We start from the raw sequence: 23,170 nt of genomic DNA on the forward strand, positions 1-23,170 counted from the left end.
ACTCCATATAGTCTAGGGTAGCTGCACTAATGCAGATGTACCTCATGTATTAATAAAAAGTGTGGTTTAGCACACATTTGAATAATGTTCTGGTGATAATTCGCGTACTGGGTTCAACCTTTCGATTAGTGATAGAGTATAGTGAAAATGGTTACGGTGATAGAGGGGAGTGGTATGATGATGCTTGTAGAGATTTGAGACTTCTAGAAATGGTTACAATGACCATTTTATGAATTCTTCGTCGCGTTAGGTCGTCACTGATATACTCGTGAATCCAAGGGAACTATCAGGGGGAAAGCGTCAAGCCATTGCGACTATATAGCACTGGGAAGGGGTCTGGATAAGGATTTGGGATGGGGGAGGGAAGGAATGGTGCCCAACCACTTGGACGGTCGGGAATTGAACGCTGACCTGCATGAAGCGAGACCGTTGCTCTACCGTCCAGCCCAAGTGGTTGGACCAAAAAGGGGAGAAGGTGTGTATGAATTCAGGAGATAAAGACAAGGGGCCAGATTCACGAAAGTACTTACGAACCTGTACATCTTCAATCTTTGGCGGCTTTGTTTCCAATTATTAAACAATTAATGAGCTCCGAAGCACCAGGAGGCTGTTTATAACAACAGCTGATTGGGAAGTTTTCATGCTTGTAAACTGTTTAATAAATGTAACCAAAGCCGTCAAAGATTGAGGAAGGATGTACACGTTCGTAAGTATTTGCGTAAGTGCTTTCGTGAATCTGGCCCACCGCCCTGGAAAAACAAACCGAAACTATTTTCCGCTTGTTACAACTTTATTAAAAGTTGTTACATCTTTGCTTAACGTGTTTATGACGTATTAGAACGTTGTTACAACTTGCTATATTGGTTGTTATAACTGGTTAGGTGTTAAAACTTGTTCGAACGTTTGTACCAACTTCGTAATTTCGGTGTGTGTTTGGTGGGCGGTAACCCCAACTAGTATTTATAATAGAATACTGTTTAAACTTTAGATTTTTATTGGCTTTACTCACCAATGTACACAATATCCAAAATATGCTAGACATTTGTAATAAAAATTATATCAAATTGCCAGTTTATTAATAATTTAGAAAATATAATTTACAACTAAAATTAACATTAATATATTAGCTATTTTAACCACGACAGAAAACAGGTTCCAGGTGGGTAGTTATCTCTTGTATAACGAGGTGCTGAAACAGATGTTACCACTATGAATGACAGGAAACCACCTGATTGTAATATGGGTTACACTATAGTTATTAACAGGTGATATTTACGTTCGACCATTACACCCGTTACTATTAATTAAAATCCTAATTATCGTTTTAATGTTATTAGTCAAGATTCAATGGAATGCTTCAAAACTCAAGTATTTTATATGAGAATAATTTAAATTCAAAATATAATTTAGTCTCACTTAGAAGTCTTTGACCCGGTCAGGATTCGAACCCATGCCGTCTAGGATCACCCCTAAACGTACACAGTACCGTGACCACTGCACCAATGATCGTCACCAATAGACGATCATTGGTGCGGTGGTCACTGTACTGTGTACGTTTAGGGGGTGATCCTAGACGGCATGGGTTCGAATCCTGGCCTGGTCAAAGAGTTCTAAGTGATCTATGGCTTGCGCGTTCATGCAGCTTTCTCACATAATTTAGTCTATGTAAATTTGATTCTATAATCTAATATTAGTTTAAATTTTAAACCTAAATGCGTTGAGTCTAATTAAATAATGTAATAGAATCACATTTTGCAAACCTGCATTTCCACTTTGGACAGCATTCGCCCGCTGGAGTGTGTCTTCTGCAACTAATGTGTGGAGGGTCTCCAAGCACGCACTCTGCCTTCATCTTTCCTATCCCTCCAGTGGTACAGAGGAGCCTGGTACACGGGTCCAGACTCCAGGTGTCGTACAGAACATGGTACGCGCCGCTACTGTCCACACAGCCACTGAAAGGAACAATGGTAGTAATCAGAGTTACTCAAAATATTGGATATTCAAAAGCGTTCAGACTTTTCTGTGCGGAACACAGCATGATATCGAAGATGACAAGACCACACACTAGAATGTGAAGGGACGACGACGACGTTTCGGTCCGTCCTGGACCATTCTCAAGTCGATATCGCCTGCATATGATATCGAAGGTTCATCCAGTTAGCAGAAAAGATTTAGGGAAACTAATATTTTTTTTTTTACTTTTGTCAATGCCTTTGTTCAACTTTAATTATTCGGGAAAATTTTTACACTTGCAACTAGTGTTTGCAAACTAATAACCGGTTATTGATTGTTTCATTTTCATTTATTTTCCAAAGAATTTTTCCAATAAGAAGCAAGTTGATTTTTACCTTATATTTTAGTCAAATGTAATGTTATAATTATTTGCGTCTAATTCAGAGTGCTTAGTTATACAAATTGTCACAAATTTACTGAATCAAAATGTATAAAAGGTTATAAATTAAGCAATGCATATTCATTACATTAAAATTTTCCAAACTAGGTTAAAAGTGCTCTATAATCAAATAAAAAACTTAAAATCTGTTCCAAGTGGTATCAGTTTTGAAAAAAAAAAAATGTATATTACATTGTAAATGCAGTAGATCATTAGACTAACGGTGCCTTCAAAGCAAGATTATTAACTTGGGCTTCAATACAGCTTACCTTCACCCTCCAGCTTCGATACAACGAATTTATTCAAGACTATTCAAGCAAGAAGCTACTCAAACAGAGGTATTGAGTCACCCTTTACCAAAGTACCAACAGTGGTATGCGTCGTAAGGCAATTACAGTCAGGGCGGAATATTTGGTACCAGGAGTTCACTGCCCGTTTTAATTTATATCTTGGGGGGGGGGGGGGGGGGAAAGGTGACCCGTTGGTTTAAGGAGACCTCGACAAGTCACAACAGGCTGGCTGTTCAGTTATATATAACTAAACGTTGAACTTCCAACTAAAATTAAGTCAAGGATTCAAACACCAGACAGCTACTTAAACTCCAGTGGTGGTACAGAGCCTGTCTGGCTTAGCATTTTAGAGAATTATTTTACCTAATCTCCCTATAAAAATAAAACGACTTTCAAAAGCCAATTTGATGAAGTCGGGGGGGGACGAGTACCACCGAGGTACTTGCCGATTCAAGTATGAGATTAAGTTAGGACAACTTAATAGAGGCGTGACACGCTAAAAGATTACTGGATTACATTAACTTTAGAACCTAATGATTTTCTAATCCTCATCTCTGCGCCTACTGATTTTCTTATCGATTCGTCAGGTCATCTTGAGATGTCACATGTCCATTAATGTCTTAAGATGTCCATAAGTCACAGTAATGCAATGCAGAGACATCACAATTTCTTCTATGGTCACTCAAATACCAGGCAAGAATTTTTAAAGGAAATTGGTGGTTAGTAACCTAGGTTGCCTTTATTCTTGGAAGTTAAGTTTAAAGTTACTAAAAACCGCTCACACTTAAGATTCCAAGAGTGAAAGTTCGTGTGAGGAAATGTGTATTAAGAAACTCTTAAGCGACATACGAATTTGTAGTTAATATCAAAACGTATAGTTTATGGGAACCAAAAAACCAAGCAAGAACTTAAAACTAAGAAATGTGCGAAAGAATCTTACCATAAGAGGTTTATCCAAGTATTTCTGTACTTTAAAATTTAGTAGAGAGGAATTAGCAATATTTTTTACATTAAATTTTTCTTAAGTTACCTAAAATGATCTATATAATTAATTTGCTACATAAAAACAGATTCTTACTACTGCAGAAGGTCTATAAAAATTTTGCTCCTTTTAATCTAAGCCAAATTTCCTTTTCCTTTAGACTATCCAAGAATCTCAAAAGATCTGCAAAATAACTTAATTTACCTGCAGTTCCATGATGTACAACACTCCCCTGGTGGAGTGTACAGAAAGCAGCTTGGGTATGGCGGTGGGCGAGATTCACAGTGATTGAAGATTCTTTTGATTCCATCAGTGGTGCACAGCAGGGTCGTGCAAGGATCATCTGTGCTCCAATGACTGCTTAGTTCATGGCTGACACCAGCCGAATCAACACAGCCATTGAGGGTTCGACTTCAAAAAAGGAAGTTAAATTATTTATCATAAATCTATAGTAAACAATGCACAAACTACAACTTGAGGAATAGAAGTATTAAAATCTAGAGCAATAAGGAAGCATCTAAAGTTTGCAAAATTAGAAAAATGTTTTCATATTAAGGCCTTGGTATTACAAGTTGACAAGTGTTAAACTATATGGGTCAGATAGAAAATGATTGGAAGGAAGATTTGTAATATTCACCTGCAGTTCCATACGGGGCAGCACTCCCCCCTGGGTGTATGGGGAGAGCAGCCTGGACGGGGCGGTAATGGGGGACAGTATTTCCGGACATCCTTAATGCCAGCCTCGGTACACAGCGAGGTGGTGCAGGGATCCTTCGTCCAGTGACTTTCCACCTCGTGCTCCACGCCTCGCTCGTCAACACATCCACTAAAATCGGCAATCGGATCCCTAAAATGTTTGAAAATTTATTTGCATCGGCTATTCAATTGTCAAAAGTTCTTAATGGAAGAACTTTATGATGGTAAATTAGAAGTCTGTATGGCATATTTCAGTGGGTTTGGGGGCAGATTGAAGGCCTATTGTGATGTCCGGCTGATTTTATTTACCGGATCGAGATAACTTACAATGGATGTACACTTCAGTGAGCAAATATGTTCTTGTAACAAAATCACAATAGCGTGATGCATCAAATGAACAAATCCACTAGGGCCGTGACGAGGATTCGAACCTACTACATTGCAGGATCCAAGTAAGCTCAGTAGAACGTCTGGTTGCAAGTCTTTTTGACCATGTCGTAGCTCAGTCGATTAAGGCAGTGTCCGAGATGCTCTCGGACGTAGGTTCGAATCCTCGTCACTGGCCATGTGGATTTGTTCAGTGCTCTTGTAGTCCGCGGTAACTTTTAGAAGTTATCTGGCATATCAAACCTCAGCGACTGGAATAAGTGGTATTACAGCGATTCAAGTAATGTATGGGGGCCAATATAATTGATAGGATATTCTTATAGTTGCTGCGTTAACCAGTATTCTGTATAACCACAAAAAAAAAAAAAAAAAACTATGGAATTTCTGCGTTTTTGATTGTCTTTACTACATGCACCACATTTATTCCTACAGTCATCCTACACCTTGTCTCAACTTTTATATGCTCCTTACAATTTCAATGAGAAACTCTACCCTTCATCCCTTCAAAAAGTGCTTGGCTCTTGCTTGAATATTCTTAAGATCTCCAAAACCACACAAAAAGACAGGTAATGCTGCCTTATGTGTCAATGTGCTCGACACCATTTACAGAAAACACACCTTTGTAAAGAAAAGTTTGAAGCGTCTTCAGTGCTACAATAGTGTAGGGGGTGCGAATAAAGTTGTATCTACAGACCTTCAGGTTCAAAATATTTTGTAATCTTTTCTACAGTGTTAAACAGGGGTTACATAAATAGGTGAATTCAATTTAGGTCACTAGAGGAATGGGGGTTTGGGATGGGGGTAATAAAAAAAAATTACAATTATAGTGTGTTTCAGAGGATTAGATTAGATATTCTGAATCAGAAGTGACAGACAGGGAAATGTATCAATGGTTTAAAGAATTTAAGCAATTCAATGTCACCTATGCAAGAAAAAAGTTTAATCAAAGTTCACCTGCAGTTCCATACGGGGCAGCACTCCCCCCTGGGTGTATAGGGAGAGCAGCCTGGACGGGGCGGTAATGGGGAACAGTATTTCCGGACATCCTTAATGCCAGCCTCGGTACACAGCGAGATGGTGCAGGGATCCTTCGTCCACCGGCTTCCCACCTCGTGCTCCACGCCTCGCTCGTCAACACACCCACTGTTAGATTTGCATTTTAAACATTTATATTGCCCTTAAATTTTCAATTTACTTGAACCTTATAACAAGATTTAAAAATTTTCTTAAAAGATAATTTATCCTAATAGTCTGGGATGGATGAAATATGTTTAAATGTGACGGCAGAGAAGGAAGAGATGCTACGGTAATCCTCCAGTATCACCTATGACTTAAAAATATGAAAGTAAATAAAGTTAAATCCGAGATTTATGTTAGAAAACCACCACGTTTGGGGAAGCTGGAAGATTAGTACACAAGGCATCACGATAGCATAAAAGGCTGCTGAACTGACCAAATCATCCCACAGTTATTGGAAAAAAATAATGAATCCCTAAATATCTTCACCATAATTGTATTTTCTCATGTAGGTGTTCAGGCCCACACTTCACGGAGTCATCCTTTTTATTGTTTGCAAAGATTCATTCAATCATAACCTTAAATCAATATATTTAGCAGGATGGAATCAGCCTAATTTGAGCAGAAGTCAATATGTACATCATTAATCGAGATTGGGCTATGCACTGCCCCCTTCCCCAGGCACGGAATACGGGCGATGCAGCGCCTCTATCACGCAGAGGTGCTATGCCTGATCGTGGGCTTTGCAAGACTATCAACACAACCAGTTGTGCCTTTTTGTACAAGTAATTGCACATATAAATGCAGTTTCCATGCTCCTAAGCATTCTCAAACTGATCATTAAATGCTGTTCAATATAATTTGTACATTTACCTTGAAGGTATAATTTAATGAGCGAATCTCTCAATATTTTCCATCTTTAATCATCAAAGTTGAGCTAAGCAGTTGCCGAACACAGGAATATGGAGCAGGATCGGTGTGAAACAATAGACTAGTTATTAATCAGTATTTCTACCAGTTAAGACTTCATTAACCTGCATAATGGAAGCATAGCTACCTAGTCAAACCAACTGCATATTAATTAATGATCAAAGAATTAAGAATTTAAAAAATTTTTGGCAATCAAGACAAACCAAACATCTGGGCATCCCAGGAGATATTCACCTGCAGTTCCATACGGGGCAGCACTCCCCCCTGGGTGTATGGAGAGAGCAGCCTGGACGGGGCGGTAATGGGGAACAGTATTTCCGGACATCCTTAATGCCAGCCTCGGTACACAGCGAGGTGGTGCAGGGATCCTTCGTCCACCGGCTTCCCACCTCGTGCTCCACGCCTCGCTCGTCAACACACCCACTGTAAAATCACGCATCTTTCAAATCACGGACTGAAATGTCAAATGAAAATTACCCTTTTTATTATCTGCAATATTTATAACATTAGTAGATATTAAATTTGATATGAATGAATTTGAGAGCCCTGAAAGCAGGATGGATAGCACTATATTATAGGAGATATTAGTCTAAATGGAATAATTGCTTAAACTTCTGAAGAGGCTTCGTAGCAGACTTTTTAAGAAGTCTTTTGTAAAACACTCCTTTTCTAGCTTTATGTATATCGTAGGCTAAAGTTCCTATATAAGCAAATTTACCGTTTTCAAAAGTCTATTTGAAGATCTGTATACTTCAGAATGCAATACGCTGAAATTGAAAAGCGTAATGATCTGAAAATTAAAATTAGGATCAGCACTGAACGACAATGCATGGATACAAAAAAAATAGGTTACCTTTGGCTAACTTTTTGTATTAAAAGGTTCAAAAGTACCATAATGCGTAAACTTACAAAATTAAGATTGTAAACTTAAATTAAGCCTATAGCACAAGCTGGTGGGGAAGGTGGAGGGGGGGGGGGACTGAGAAAGCACCAAGCCATTACGACTGTACAGCCCTGGGAAGGGGTCAGGATAAGGATTCGGGATGGGACGAGGGGGGGGGGGTTAATAAGCAGGTAGGGGATGAACAGTTAAAAATTTATTGGCCGTCAGAAGACCACAATGTGTAGTGTAGCCGGGAGGATAAATTCTGCAAAGCTTTGAGTGTATGGATTAATAAATTAGAAAGCTTATGAAGGACATTATAAATACATTTGAAGGACGAGGAGAAATGGGCTTTTGGGGACTTCTGTCTAGTTAATAAAAAATAGTGCTCAATATCTTGGTTGCATGCAATACAAAACCGACTTTTGTCGTTTTTTCATTTCTCAGAAAAGATATTACAGTACATTGACTGATGATCTACAACTTCAAAATAGAGGACACGAGAGTATTAATCATCGACATAAGTTACTAAAACAAGTTGGTGCAAAATATTAGATTATGTCTGGTTTCAAGTTTTATTTTTCATACCTAAATTCCTTTCAAAATCATTCCCGACCACGTAAACGACACTGCTAGGAAAGCTGTAGAAAATACCAGTGAATGGCAAATAATACAACTAGCCAGATTAAGCAAAAAAGATAAACACGAAGACAGCTTTGAGTATAATGAGAAACTAAGTTTCTTTAATATCCATAAACCAAACTTCGATTAATTAATTTTTTTGGGACTGGTAAAAAAAAATATAATTTTGAAGATAATTAGTATAGTCGCAACGGCTTTTATTTGTCAAATTTAAGCGATATCAATGCGACAAGATGCATTTGTTAGTAACTCCCACCTGCAGTTCCATACGGGGCAGCACTCCCCCCTGGGTGTATGGAGAGAGCAGCCTGGACGGGGCGGTAATGGGGAACAGTATTTCCGGGCATCCTTAATGCCAGCCTCGGTACACAGCGAGGTGGTGCAGGGATCCTTCGTCCACCGGCTTCCCACCTCGTGCTCCACGTCTCGCTCGTCAACACACCCACTGTAAAATTTAAAATGGCCAACAAATTGTATAGGTCATTATATTATCTTCAGCATTATATTTTGCTACACTATTATTAGCGCCTTACAGTTAAATTTGAACTCATAAAAACTGAAACACTTAAGATTATGTAAAATAGATAAAAAAAAAACCGACAAAGTGGATTTGACCTTTTCTTATTTATCAAGAGATGAAGCAGCTTATTTTGGTTAAGTTTTTTCAAGGGTTATTTCAATCTTACGGTGAATTCAACCGGTTCAAAAACAAATGAACATTTTACAATTCTTTTCCTTCCCACGACAAACTTGAAGAAAATAGTTGTGAAAATTCTCCTGTATAATCCCCCCCCCTACCGCTCAAGACCTACACCCCCCCCCCCCCCAAGAAAAGAAATGTTACCGCGGTAACACACTTCACTGAGAAACGTGAGAATAAATTACCACCATTTATCTAGGAAGGAATTTTGAGCCATTTTCAACGTGGGTCGCTTCGTATTTGGATGATCATATACTTTAGTGAATCTTTTCTTTATAGCTACGAGTCTTCACTTGGGGGGGAAACTTGTTGATAGTCAGGAGTAACTTATTTCGTCACGATAGCAGAGGGAAAGGAAGAGAAGGTATAGTTTATGAAATTTAATGATGCCTCACATGAACATTTCATTCACCTGAGCTCTAGGAGATAACCTATACAGCTTCGGCCTGTGGTGTCCCAGGTTCTAGTCTCTTACAACCCGGGTGAATAGAATGGTACTTCATCGGGGAGGTTGAAAATTTATGCAAGAGTTTATAAATTGCTATTTTTTACTCATAAATGTATTTATTCCGACGTGTACTTAAATTTTTAAAGACTAAGTGTGGATTATATTTCTGTATCTAGAGAATACAAGGCGCAACGTCTCTAGAAATTTTTATTACGCCTCGTATGGGCCTATAGGCCTTCTGCAGTTGCCTTTGTTCTTATGTTCTTAGGTACAAGTAGCTGAAATGTATGAGAGAACCGACCTTTATGTCCGACACAACTCATTAACGTTGGGATAAAAGACTTCTGCACATTTTTAAATTAGTGCTGAAGATTGCGAGTGGGAAATTATTTCCCGCTCTGTGCTTGCGGTACAATTAAAACAAAATACTAACTCAAATTTGCCCAATTACAGGCATCTTAGATGTACGCCGCAGACCGCCTTCAAGACCACTGCCAGCTGGGTCCCCACCATAACCCACATTTGTCTACCTGCAGACGAGGAGTCAACGTGGTTGAAATACGTTTACCAAACCACACACTAGACATTGAAAGGACAACGTTTCGGTCCGTCCTAGACCAATATACTTGGGAATGGTCCAGGACGGACCGAAACTTCGTCCCTTCACTTTCTACCCTGGAAAACCAAACCGAAACTATTTTCCGCTTGTTACAACTTTCAATAAAGTTGTTACATCTTGGCTTAACGTGTTTATGACGTATTAGAACGTTGTTACAACTTGCTATATTGGTTGTTATAACTGGTTAGGAAGTGTTAAAACTTGTTCGAACGTTGTACCAAAGGTCGTAGTTCCGGTGTGTTTGGCGGGTAGCGTGTGGTTTAGTCTTTTTTTTTTACCTGCAGTTCCAAACGGGGCAACATTCTCCGGTGGGTGTGTGGGGAGAGCAGCCTGGACGAGGTGGCGGGGGTAGTGGGTCACAGTGCTTCCGTACCTCCTTGATACCAGTCTGGGTACATATTAACGTGGTACAAGGATCCTTCGTCCACTGGCTTCCCGTTTCATGGACCTCGTGCGAATCACTAAAATTAACCATTGAAATTTGAACTTTTAATATTGATTAGCAATACTTTGCTACATTTTGTATTTTCGTTTCCTAATCCTGAAAAAATCAAATTGAAATAAATTATGTAATTTAAAGTAAAAGTACTACAGAATATATGCAAAAGTTTAATTTACGTTGTCAGTGCTATGAAAATTAAAATAGTTTATCAATTCAATGAGTGGGAAATGCAGCACGATTGTAATACTAGTCAACTGGTAAACTAACCTAGTGTTATAACCACTCAAATACTTTTAACAAGTTCCAAGTTCTCAACAGAATGTACCAAGCCTCGAGTGCCATCTGGCACCCTCGGTAAAGTGTCAAATGTTCAGCGAGTGTGTGAAGCAACTGTGCCATCATTAGGAGTCTGGCTTTTGTGGCAAGCGGTAGTTTAACAGGCAGTTAGGCCAGTTACAGCGTCATTTGGCAGCCAAATATTTGACACCACCCTTACGACCGACTTTGGAATAGGTAATTTTCGAATGGATTGACAGATTTACACTTCTCAGGCAAATTCCCCCAGGCCCTTTAAATGAGCCTTGTAGGGCATTAAAGTTATTTTTCTACCATCTGCACATGCAGTTTCCCCCCTGTCCAAATGAGTCGTGACCCAAGAGCTTCAGTGCCCGATTACTATTAAAATTAAAAACCATTTAGCTTATTTCTCATATTGGTAATGCCAACTTGTTGAATGGAGCAAGGACACCACATTAGTGGCACTATACCTGCAGTTCCATACAGGGCAGCACTCCCCCCTGGGTGTGTGGGGAGAGCAGCCTGGACGGGGCGGTAATGGGGGACAGTATTTCCGGACATCCTTAATGCCAGCCTCGGTACACAGCGAGGTGGTGCAGGGATCCTTCGTCCACCGGCTTCCCACCTCGTGCCCAACGCCTCGCTCGTCAACACAGCCACTGTAAACATTTTTCAAATCTCGGATTGAAATAATCTAGTTTCGTTTAAATTAAGCCGTTTCCTTCATAATATCAAATTAATAAGAATTTTTACCATTTGGACAAATTTAACCGAAATTTATAAACCGAAACTGGGCAATAATGGAGGATTATTATTATTCAACATTTAACAACAAAGCCATAAGAAGAAACGGACGGCACACTTTCTATTCATGGGGAAACTAGATGACAATGGTCAATACATCTGAAGATGCCTTTCGACACTTTCGCGATGCTCCATTGTGAAATTCATTACCCTGAAGTTTAATAAGCCGAAAAAACTAGTTTTAGGAAGATTTGAAATTTTGTACCTTGAATCAATTATCCTGAAAATCTAGACCAAAATGCGTAATGGTGCACATCTGAATATAAAAATTCAATCTTTTGACACGAATTTGGATAGGTACTGAACGGCAATGTATAGATATAGAATAGGTCACGGGTCGTGGGACGAGATATTTGGTTCACCTATGGTATTAAAATGGGATAAAAATGAATACAATTTATTGTTTAAATTAACTTTAAACTTCTGTCATCAGCAGATGGAAGGGAGGTGGTGGATGTAATGAAATTTAAAATTAAAAAAATTGGAGTATATTGGATATTAGTAGATCAAAGATGTGAACTATTGGCAATAGATAAATTCTGCAATGCTTTGAACATCTGCAGAATGATGTTTGGGAAGCTTATGCAAGACATTACAAATACACTGGATGAGGTGGGGGGGGGGGGGGGAGGGGCCAGGTGTTAAGATACTGCGTTATTTTAGATCATTTTGCGTTACACACTTTAATCATTTTTTTTAATACGCACCACAATTGTAAAAAAAACATTTGTTTTGTCGTTATAGATTCAGCTACTCTGAACAAGTTCCAAGTAGCACGGGCTATGGTGAGCCCGTAACTTACCTGGCACAGGAGCGGGGCAAGAAGCGCGGGCTATGGTGAGCCTCGTGGACGGGAGATGTCTCCCGTAAAAAACATAGGTCATGGTTATGTTAACATTTTAGGAAATTGTATAAGACCTATTTATCTATATGCAGCAGCTATTATTTATAAACCGGAACTTTTATACACCATTAACATTCTTTAAACTATCTCATATCTATCTCATTACCAGGTTACTTTTTCATAAATACCCAAAGTCCAAACCATTATTTACCCAGAGAAGGGAACTATCAAGAGACAGCACCAAGCCATTACGACTATATAGAAGTTTGAAGGGATAAGGATTTAGGATGGAACGGAGGTAGGGGAAAGACTAACTACTTTGACGGTCGGGGATTGAACGCCGATCAACATGAAGCGAAGGGAAGGGATTATCAAGGGAAAGCGCCAAGCCATTACGACTATATAGCACTGAGAAGGGGTCAAGATAAGGATTTGGGATGGGACGGGGGGAAGGAATGGTGCCCCAACTACTTGGACGGTCGGGGATTGAACACCGACCTGCATGAAGGGAGACCGTCGCTCTACCGTCCAGCCCAAGTAGTTGGGCACTTGGGATGGACTGGATAATAAATATACAACTCATGAACGTGCACGTGGTAGACGTGAATCATATTGTAAAATTTAAACTATTATTGTGAAAATCAATTTCTAAACTCTCACCTGCAGTTCCATACGGGGCAGCACTCCCCCCTGGGTGTATGGAGAGAGCAGCCTGGACGGGGCGGTAATGGGGAACAGTATTTCCGGACATCCTTAATGCCAGCCTCGGTACACAGCGAGGTGGTGCAGGGATCCTTCGTCCACCGGCTTCCCACCTCGTGCTCCACGTCTCGCTCGTCAACACAGCCACTAAAAATTGGCAGATATCAACGTCCATATAAGGCTCATCAAACTATTTTTTTTTGAGTCAAAATAGGAAAGATAATACCTATAATTTATATTATCTGGCAAACCTGACACTTTCCGTGCTTGTAACAAATTTACTACACCTTTCCATCGTTTTATTCATTGTACCGAATTACTTCACCCGCCATATTAATGAACACAGTTTCCCTACATTTCATCATCAAATCTTAAGCTCTTTACCATATATTTGAGATCTTCCCCGGTTTCATCACTTATTTCGACCAACACATTTTTACATTAAATTTTTGTTTGTAAGTAGACTTCATATTTTGAGTGTACTTTACTAGTTACGACGACGAAAGTAAAGATTCTTACTAAAAAGAAAAAAAAAAACCGTTGGTATAAAGATTTAAGACACGCAACTTTAGTAGTACTGGATTGCAGGTAATGACTAATACCCGTGCCAGGCTTTCAACGAAGAAAATCTAGAGTATGACACTAGATAAAGTAATTAAGAGAAAGTAAGAAATAATTAACAAAACTGAGGCTTTCCTGTTGAATTTAGGTTAAAAATTATTATACCATGTTGCTGCTTTTTAACAAATGTTAAATAACAAATTGGCAAGACCCTGAAAGTTGTATTTAGGTCCCTATATGAATGGGGTGGAAGTAGTTTAATAGGAAAAGAAAAGAGTACTTAAGAGTGGTTCAGAGGGGAAAACAGTGTTAAGTATCTAATCAGAAACTACCTTTATCAAGTGTTTTGATTCAGCTAGCATCAGTGACCAGCATCAACAATAGTGGAAAAAAATGCAAGCAAGCAAAGTTAACGAAATGAAACATTTTATCAACGTTAAATTCACCTGCAGTTCCATACGGGGCAGCACTCCCCCCTGGGTGTATGGGGAGAGCAGCCTGGACGGGGTGGTAATGGGGGACAGTATTTCCGGACATCCTTAATGCCAGCCTCGGTACACAGCGAGGTGGTGCAGGGATCCTTCGTCCACTGGCTTCCCACCTCGTGCTGGACTCCTCGCTCGTCAACACATCCACTGATGGATTTACAACAGTGGATGGATTTACAACATTTACAATATGATAAACGTCTTGGTATATTGCATTAACATTTATAATAGTTTACTCATCATGAAAACAGGTTTAATACACGAAACGCATACATTACCTGCAATTCCACTCGTTACAGCATGCCAGCGGTGGTCTGTATGGGAAGCAGTTGCCACTGGGTGGACCCGCACACCTAACCAATGTGCAATCTGGCCTGAAGGAGAGAACACCTTGAAGCTTACGTCCTCCCCTTTTGTCAAATATAAAATCTCTGGACACCAAACAGGCCATTATTGGGGCAAGGGGATAAGAGTTTTTAATCATCAAAAGAAGGTACCAAGCCCAAGAGACTATCACGGTGAATGTAAAGAATGAAAACTATATATTTAGAATGACAATAATAGCAAAATTGATAGGTATTTAACTAGACGAGTCAAAGCATTTTACCGAGAAAAGTGTTTAGTGAGACGCCATAGAATTGATTCAACTTATAAATCTATGTTAGAACTTTAGTCGACATTTTGCCGGAACTCTGAAAACTTTATTCTAGAGCAGATTTAGGAAAAATTATACCACATACATTACTGAACAAGTAATTAACTCACCCACACTTCCAGTTTGGACAACATTCTCCTCGAACATTAATTTCCTGACAGTTATGGTGAGGTTTGGGTTTACACTGTCTAGTTACATTGAGTACCCCAACGTGGGTACAGATGTGAACTATGCAGGGATCCGTCTGCCAGGAGCTGTACAATTCTCGGTAACTTCCGTCATCATTAGTACAGCCAATACTTAAATGGAGAAATCAATTTAGAATACAATTCACTAATTTATGAATTGGAAAACCATTATAAACTCCTCATTGTAGGAGTTGAAATGGGCCGTGTTAACTGTCAAACTGATTAGTTTCATTTGTACTAAATATTTCAAGTTTGCTCAAGACTCTTTAGAAAAATTATTATACCGACATACTAGACAAACGTAAAGTAGAGTCCCCCACCCCCCATTTAGCATTTACTTGTACAAGTTTCTCTTTTGCAACTAATATTCTCCATACAGATTCCTACAAATGTTACAATTTTATTTTGTTAAACATGTCAAATCTTAATTTACCACTAACAAGTAAAAATTAAGAGATTGCACACTAAAAATATCAGTCCTTCGATTATCTTACGCAGGCTGAATACACTACACGAGTGTCAAGCATTTTCTATAGTGAATCTATGAAACGCATCACAAATGTGAAAGCCTTGCCTGGTTTATATATTAGTTTAGAATGTTAAAAAAATACGACATTAGTGAACCAGACCACACACTAGAAGGTGAAGGGACTACGACGTTTCGGTCCGTCCTGGACCATTCTCATCTGACTTTAGAATGGTCCAGGACGGACCGAAACGTCGTTGTCCCTTCACCTAGTGTGTGGTCTGGTCAACGTACTTTAGCCACGTTGGACTCATCGCCTGCACATTAGTGACCATAGAGGCTTCTCTGTACCATAACACTAAAATTAATCTAGTAATGAAGTTCAGATCGGGCTTATTTAGGTGGCTATGTAAACTTTTATAATTTTATGAAGCACTTTAGTAGTGTGGTCACAGGTGCGCGTGTATCCCACTATCTCGTCAAAATCAGAGCGGTCTGTTTCCCCTGTTCAATAGGTGCAAATAAATCTTGTACTTCTGGTTTCATAAGAAAAGGTTCATACCCGCCCAGGCCTGTTTTTTTAACAGACCAAAGCAGGTTTACTAAAACATTTCTGCTTGGCTGACTTGCTTATTCCCATTTAAAATTTGTTTTAACTATTAAATATAAACCTAAACCGGGGACGTTAGGATTTAAGGTTTTCCAACCCTTGTTTTCATACCGTGAGGAGTTTTTTATAGCCTGTGTCCTAGTCTTGGGGTCCGTAACTTATATCAAGGAATTATTTTTCCCAATATGGAGGTAAACCTGGATTAGTCTATTTCCTTTACTGCCACCAGAGCACGATAACCTCTAGATTTTCATATTTAGAGTTGGTAGTTTAATAGTTATAATTCTCATTAGCTCTTCAGGTAATTTATTTTTACGGAATCCACTAAACTTAAAAAATGCGACGCGTTCGTAATAAGGTTTGCAAACATTGGCCTTGATATGATAAGTGGCTTCGGACTTTTGTTTTCTAATTGGTCAAAACTAACTTTTTATCGAGTAGCAAAATATGGAAAACGGGTTTTACTGCGAGAACTAACAGCCTTCATGAAGCCTGACTTATGCCTATATAGACGTTAAGCAAACTAGTTAAATAATTAAAACTTGTGAGCAACTAAAATTGTGAAAAGTTCACACGCCAATGCAATATTTACAAGAATTAATAGTCTAAATCTAAATCAATAAACTTGGTATTAAAGAATTACACATTTAACTCACCCACACTTCCACTCTGGACAACACTCTCCCTCTATAACAACCTTCTCACAGTTGGCATGGGGTTGTGGAGGACAGTCTTTTGTTATTTTCAATACACCGGCAGATGTACATACGTGTGTAATACAGGGACTCCTCTGCCATGTGCTGAACAGTTCATGGTACACTCCACCTTCAGTACACCCGCTGGAAAACAGTGCTACTGTACTTAAACCATCATTACTTTCATTACATCAATTTATCATACAAGCTCTTACCAAAATTTCACTGGAATTTTAGACTTAAATTACCAAGACGTTAATACAGAGGAACTACACAATCACATATGATTGGGGAATATAAAAAAATTGCAAATATTTACGTTAAATGGGAGGGGGGGGGGGGGATTAGGTCTTAAATTATTTGCTATGTACGTTAAATTGATTATTTTATAAATTCTTCGTCACGTTAGGTCGTCACTGACGTACTCTTGAATCCAAGGGAACTATCAGAGGGAAAGCGCCAAGCCATAACGACTATATAGCACTAGGAAAGGAGTCAGGATAAGGATTAGGGATGGGACAGGGGGAATAGGAATGGTGCTCAACCACTTAGACGGTCGGGAATTTAATGCCGACCTGCATGAAGCGAGACCGTCGCTCTACCGTCCAGCCCAAGTGGTTGGACGGTAGAGCGATTGACTTTAATCCAAATCAATCGGGACCCGATACCCTGTCTGGCAGGAACAGCCTACCTGCCACACAAACTATTTCGAAATACACAAAGCTGCAGACATACCGAGCGACCGTACAGTTCCACTTGGGGCAACAGGGGCCAGGAACTTCCGTGCAGTAACTCAAGGGCCTGGCAGGGCACGCCACCTCGAACTTGTTGCACGTAGCACGACCTCTGTTGCACGTACACTGGTGACACTCGTCAGGGAACCAACTGCTGCCGTCATCGTGGGTAAATCCATTCGCATCCTCGCAAGAGAAACGCCAGCAGTCGTCACATGGAATGTCTGAGGGGAAAATTTTTAGCGTGAGATAGTATGGGAAGAAATAATGTTTAAGGAGGCCGTTTTACGAAAATATACAGAAAGTGAAAACTGGTTCGATTTCAAATCAAACTTTTTTGACTAGTACATAAAATTGGGTTCAACTGGTCCAAGTCTCGGCATCGTAGCATAAATGAGAAAAAATTTGTCAATTTTCCAAAATTGTAAAAAATTCTCAAACAAGGGCCAATTTAAATCATGTCTAAGATAACACAATAGCATATAATTAAGTATTTTAATATTTAGTTTTATGCCAAAAAAATAAAGATTTTTCTCAAATTTCTCATTTTTTATCTGCCGATTTGCATGAAACTTTTACACCTAACAGAACGTAATCCTATCTGAAAGGGTGAAAATTCTGGAGGAAATTAGTCGATGTCAACCTTAACCGCAGGTAGCAGAATCTTTGACCTTATTTATTGTCAAGTAAACAAAATAATTTTCCAATTTACATGAAATTTACACCTTACATGTAGAGCTTACGTCTCTACAATCTGTATCAAACTATTCCTAGGTTCATTTATTGATTTTATAAATATTTGTAAACATGAAATATTGGCATATATTTTTAGGGAACCGACTACTTTTATTCCTAAAACTAAACATTTTGGATAATCCCCTTTATACAAATCCTTTATTGTATGATAATGTAATAGAAGAGTGTCAAATGATTTCATTTGAAACTTATGGTTGTAGAGAATTATTGAAAATGTAAAATTCGTTGAAAAACAAACCAAAAATTCCCTCTTTCTGTTTAGGGTGCGATATTGAAACGTAGAATAGTTGCAACCCTTTTCATATACAGCAAGTAAAAAAAAAAAAAAAAAAAAAAAAAAAAAAGTGGTCGACATTAAACAATTAAAGTCACGTAAATCACTTAATGCGAGATCTTCAAAGGTCGAGAGGAAGGGAACTATCAGGAGAAAAGCGCCCGTTGTTTTAGATTTAGCTACTCTGAAGGAAATTTTCATGTAGCACGGGCTATGGTGAGCCCGTAATTTAGTTCGGTTATTCGCGATAACCTTGTTACTGTGATATTTGGGTCAACGTTTTAAATGAAGGTGGGGTTTCCTACTTTTTCCCCGTTTCTTTTCTCGCTTCTGTTTTAGTCGTGTTTTAATAACATTATCTTGATGGCGGGAAAAGTGCCCAATCCATTACGACTATATAGCACTTTCAAGGGGTCAGGATTTGGAATGGGATGAGAATGGTGCGAAACCACTTCGACGGTCGGGGATTGGATGCCGACCTTCATGAAGCGAGACCGTCGCTCTACCGTCCAGTTCAAGTAATTGGGATAGTACGCTTGTTTATGCTCGTGTGTAGCAGGCCTGCAACACCTGAGCTAAATAAGAAAAGTCTTTGCATCAACCCTGGAAACAGACTTTTCCGCTTGTTACAACTTTTAATAAAGTTGTTACATCTTGGCTTAACGTGTTTATGACGTATTAGAACGTTGTTACAACTTGCTATATTAGTTGTTATAACTGGTTAGGTGTTAAAACTTGTTCGAACGTTGTACCAACGTCGTAGTTTCGGTGTGTGTTTGGCGGGAATCCACTAACAGCGGCCAGTGTTATTGTGCATAAAGTTGGTAAAGTCTCCAGCCTTAACTAGACTTTTCTAGAATTAAATTGGCTTCTATTCAAAAATAGGCGACATGGCGATCAAACTGCTACAATTATGTTAATGTCACACGGCAGAGCCCTCACACTACGACTACAACAGTCTGGTAAATCCACAGGTTACCTAAGCCCAGGACCCCATGACAGCACAAGGGGGATAACACCCGCTCTCCACTCACTCCTAATCACCAATAACACATACTGACTGGGGACAGATTCATGAAGCTGTTACGCAAGTACTTACAAACGTGCACATCTTTCCTCAATCTTTGACGGCTTTGGTTACATTTATTAAACAGTTTACAAGCATGAAAAGTTCCCAATCAACTGTTATTGCTATAAACAGCCCTCCTGGTGCTCCGGAGCTCATTAACCATTTAATAATTGTAAACAAAGCCATCAAAGATTGAGAAAAGATGTACAGGTTCGCAAGTGTTCGCGTAACTGCTTCGTGAATCTGGCCACTGGATAAAACTCACCGGGCTCAACCGTAGACACCATCGATATAACTAATGTCAAAGACACCACCAAACACTGCAGATAAGAACACTTTAGAAAGACTTCCATGTTGACCGCGAACATCCACCACCTTCAGTTCGCCCACGTAGAGCGAGTAGATAAAAATGAGCAAAAATATATTAAAATTTTGTTTGCAATCACCGGACAATCATCCACCGTGACGGGAGTTTGTTGAGTGAGAGGATGGGTTAATTATGCAACCCGTCCTCGACTCAAGTCCATTACATCCAGCGGTCGCCCCCACAGATGCATTCATAAATTTTAACTTGCTGTTCATTCAAAACAAGAATTTTTTCAAATATAAATTAGTATTATAATATATTAGCATATTGTGCATATATAGGCATAGGTTAGGTTAGGTGTTTAGTTCGGTTGGCGATTATTTGCATTTGTAGTACGTAGGTGAAGCATTTATAGCGTTGTGGTTCGAACAAAACTCGTCAGTGAAGCACTTGTTCCGGAAGTGTTCGAACGAAATCAGTTGTGAGTCGTGTGTAAACCGCTTTTCATTCATAAACAGGGGGTTTGGCGGGTGGATGGAATCACTTTTGGATCTTTGTTTGGAGGACGGGCTGAATTATGAGTCGTTTCGTAACTTTTTTTTAAAGCAAACAGTCAAGTGTTGCTTATAAATTAAGACTCTGACTCGTAGTGTCACTTCTAGTTCATAGATGGCGCTCAAAACAATATTCAAAGCGTATCATTTGTTGTCAGTTCTTCGTGAGTTTGTTGATTTGTTAAAAATACAAGCATATGATATCAACCCATCCTCCTGAAGTGATAGTACATTTTATAACTATGTGCTAGAAAGTACCAATATGTACATAGATAAATCACAATAGCGTGATGCATCAAATGAACAAATCCACAAGAGCCGTGACTAGAGTTCGAACCCAGGACCACAGGATCACGCGTCCAGTGTTCTGTCCGCTCAGCCACCAGCTCCCCAAATAGCACACATATACATTATAGTGTATATGTGTGCTAATATCTAGCACATTTGCACACAGAGATCACACTAACGTGATGCATCAAATGAACAAATCCACAAGGGCCGTGACGAGGATTCGAACCTGCGTCCGGGAGCATCTCAGACACTGCTTTAATCGACTGAGCTACGACATGGTTTGTCGTAGCTCAACCCTGTCGTAGCTCAGTCGATTAAGGCAGTGTCTGGGATGCTCCCGGACGCAGGTTCGAATCCTCGTCACAGCCCTTGTGGATTTGTTCATCTAGCACATTTGGCCTCAGTTAGCGTTTATTAGACCTCAGATAGTTAGGGTACGTTACGTTAGACGTTATTAGCAACATATAAACAAAAATTCCTGTTTGTCCAAATTCAATACTACAAAAATACATATTATGGTGGTTCATCACGACATATTTGTATTTTCAGATATGTTAAATGTCTGAAATGTCGGAAATTTGAGTCCTGAGCGTGATTTTTGAGCCGAATTCTGACTCTCTGCACCTATTTTCAGTTTCAAATTACGACGTTTCATACCGAAAATATGCCAATTACTGTAAACGGCGATGGGTCATATTTTGCCCAAACCCCCCTGCAGTTTTCAAAATGTCTGAAATGTCGGAAATTTGACTCCTGAGCGTGATTTTTGAGCCAAATTCTGACTCTCTGCACCTATTTTTAGTTTCAAATTAAGACTTTTTATACCGAAAATATGCCAATTACTGAAAACGGCGATGGGTCATATTTTGTCCAAACCCCCCTGCAGTTTTAAAAAAATGTCTGAAATTTCGGAAATTTGACTCCTGAGCGTGATTTTTGAGCCGAATTCTGACTCTCTGCACCTATTTTCAGTTTCAAATTACGACGTTTCATACCGAAAATATGCCAATTACTGTAAACGGCGATGGGTCATATTTTGCCCAAACCCCCCTGCAGTTTTCAAAATGTCTGAAATGTCGGAAATTTGACTCCTGAGCGTGATTTTTTATCCGAATTCTGACTCTCTGCACCTATTTTCAGTTTCAAATTACGACTTTTTATACCGAAAATATGCCAATTACTGAAAACGGCGATGGGTCATATTTTGCCCAAACCCCCCTGCAGTTTTTAAAATGTCTGAAATGTCGGAAATTTAACTCCTGAGCGTGATTTTTTTTCCGAATTCTGACTCTCTGCACCTATTTTCAGTTTTAAATTACGACGTTTCATACCGAAAACATGCCAATTACTGTAAACGGCGATGGGTCATATTTTGCCCAAACCCCCCTGCAGTTTTCAAAATGTCTGAAATGTCGGAAATTTGACTCCTGAGCGTGATTTTTGAGTCGAATTCTGACTCTCTGCACCTATTTTCAGTTTCAGATTACGACTTTTTATACCGAAAATATGCCAATTACTGAAAACGGCGATGGGTCATATTTTGGCCAAACCCCCCTGCAGTTTTCAAAAAGTCTGAAATGTCGGAAATTTGACTCCTGAGCGTGATTTTTGAGCCGAATTCTGACTCTCTGCACCTATTTTTAGTTTCAAATTAAGACTTTTTATACCGAAAATATGCCAATTACTGAAAACGGCGATGGGTCATATTTTGCCCAAACCCCCCTGCAGTTTTAAAAAATGTCTGAAATTTCGGAAATTTGACTCCTGAGCGTGATATTTGAGCCGAATTCTGACTCTCTGCACCTATTTTCAGTTTCAAATTACGACGTTTCATACCGAAAATATGCCAATTACTGTAAACGGCGATGGGTCATATTTTGCCCAAACCCCCCTGCAGTTTTCAAAATGTCTGAAATGTCGGAAATTTGACTCCTGAGCGTGATTTTTTATCCGAATTCTGACTCTCTGCACCTATTTTCAGTTTCAAATTACGACTTTTTATACCGAAAATATGCCAATTACTGAAAACGGCGATGGGTCATATTTTGCCCAAACCCCCCTGCAGTTTTCAAAATGTCTGAAATGTCGGAAATTTGACTCCTGAGCGGGATTTTTTATCCGAATTCTGACTCTCTGCACCTATTTTCAGTTTCAAATTACGACGTTTCATACCGAAAATATGCCAATTACTGAAAACGGCGATGGGTCATATTTTGCCCAAACCCCCCTGCAGTTTTCAAAATGTCTGAAATGTCAGAAATTTGACTCCTGAATGTGATTTTTGAGCCGAATTCTGACTCTCTGCACCTATTTTCAGTTTCAAATTACGACGTTTCATACCGAAAATATGCCAATTACTGTAAACGGCGATGGGTCATATTTTGCCCGAACCCCCCTGCAGTTTTCAAAATGTCTGAAATATCGGAAATTTGACTCCTGAGCGTGAT

General features: G+C 39.3%; 1 protein-coding gene across 7 annotated transcripts; it reads right to left on the minus strand.

Moving 5' to 3' along the window:
• Window positions 1-1,054: 1,054 nt before the first annotated feature.
• Window positions 1,055-20,061, minus strand: LOC123751452 (kielin/chordin-like protein). 7 transcript variants are annotated; one of them, XM_045733542.2, is made up of 16 exons: window positions 19,837-20,060; window positions 17,474-17,696; window positions 16,700-16,882; window positions 14,890-15,078; window positions 14,403-14,498; window positions 14,083-14,271; window positions 13,034-13,222; window positions 11,196-11,384; window positions 10,265-10,447; window positions 8,476-8,664; window positions 6,929-7,117; window positions 5,702-5,890; window positions 4,302-4,511; window positions 3,869-4,075; window positions 1,761-1,952; window positions 1,055-1,189 (listed from the first exon to the last, which is right to left on the minus strand). In XM_045733542.2, the coding sequence occupies exons 1-16, from the start codon at window positions 19,937-19,939 to the stop codon at window positions 1,168-1,170; spliced, it is 2,742 nt and encodes a 913-aa protein (XP_045589498.2). In that variant the 5' UTR covers window positions 19,940-20,060; the 3' UTR covers window positions 1,055-1,167. The 7 variants fall into 7 exon arrangements, with proteins under 7 accessions (XP_045589498.2, XP_045589511.2, XP_069188843.1 ...); XM_045733555.2 differs by lacking the exon at window positions 10,265-10,447 and having other exon boundaries at window positions 19,837-20,061; XM_069332742.1 differs by lacking the exon at window positions 8,476-8,664 and having other exon boundaries at window positions 19,837-20,061.
• Window positions 20,062-23,170: the final 3,109 nt, after the last annotated feature.

The sequence above is a fragment of the Procambarus clarkii genome, chromosome 4, assembly GCF_040958095.1.
Source record: "Procambarus clarkii isolate CNS0578487 chromosome 4, FALCON_Pclarkii_2.0, whole genome shotgun sequence".
NCBI classification, from domain to species: domain Eukaryota; kingdom Metazoa; phylum Arthropoda; class Malacostraca; order Decapoda; family Cambaridae; genus Procambarus; species Procambarus clarkii.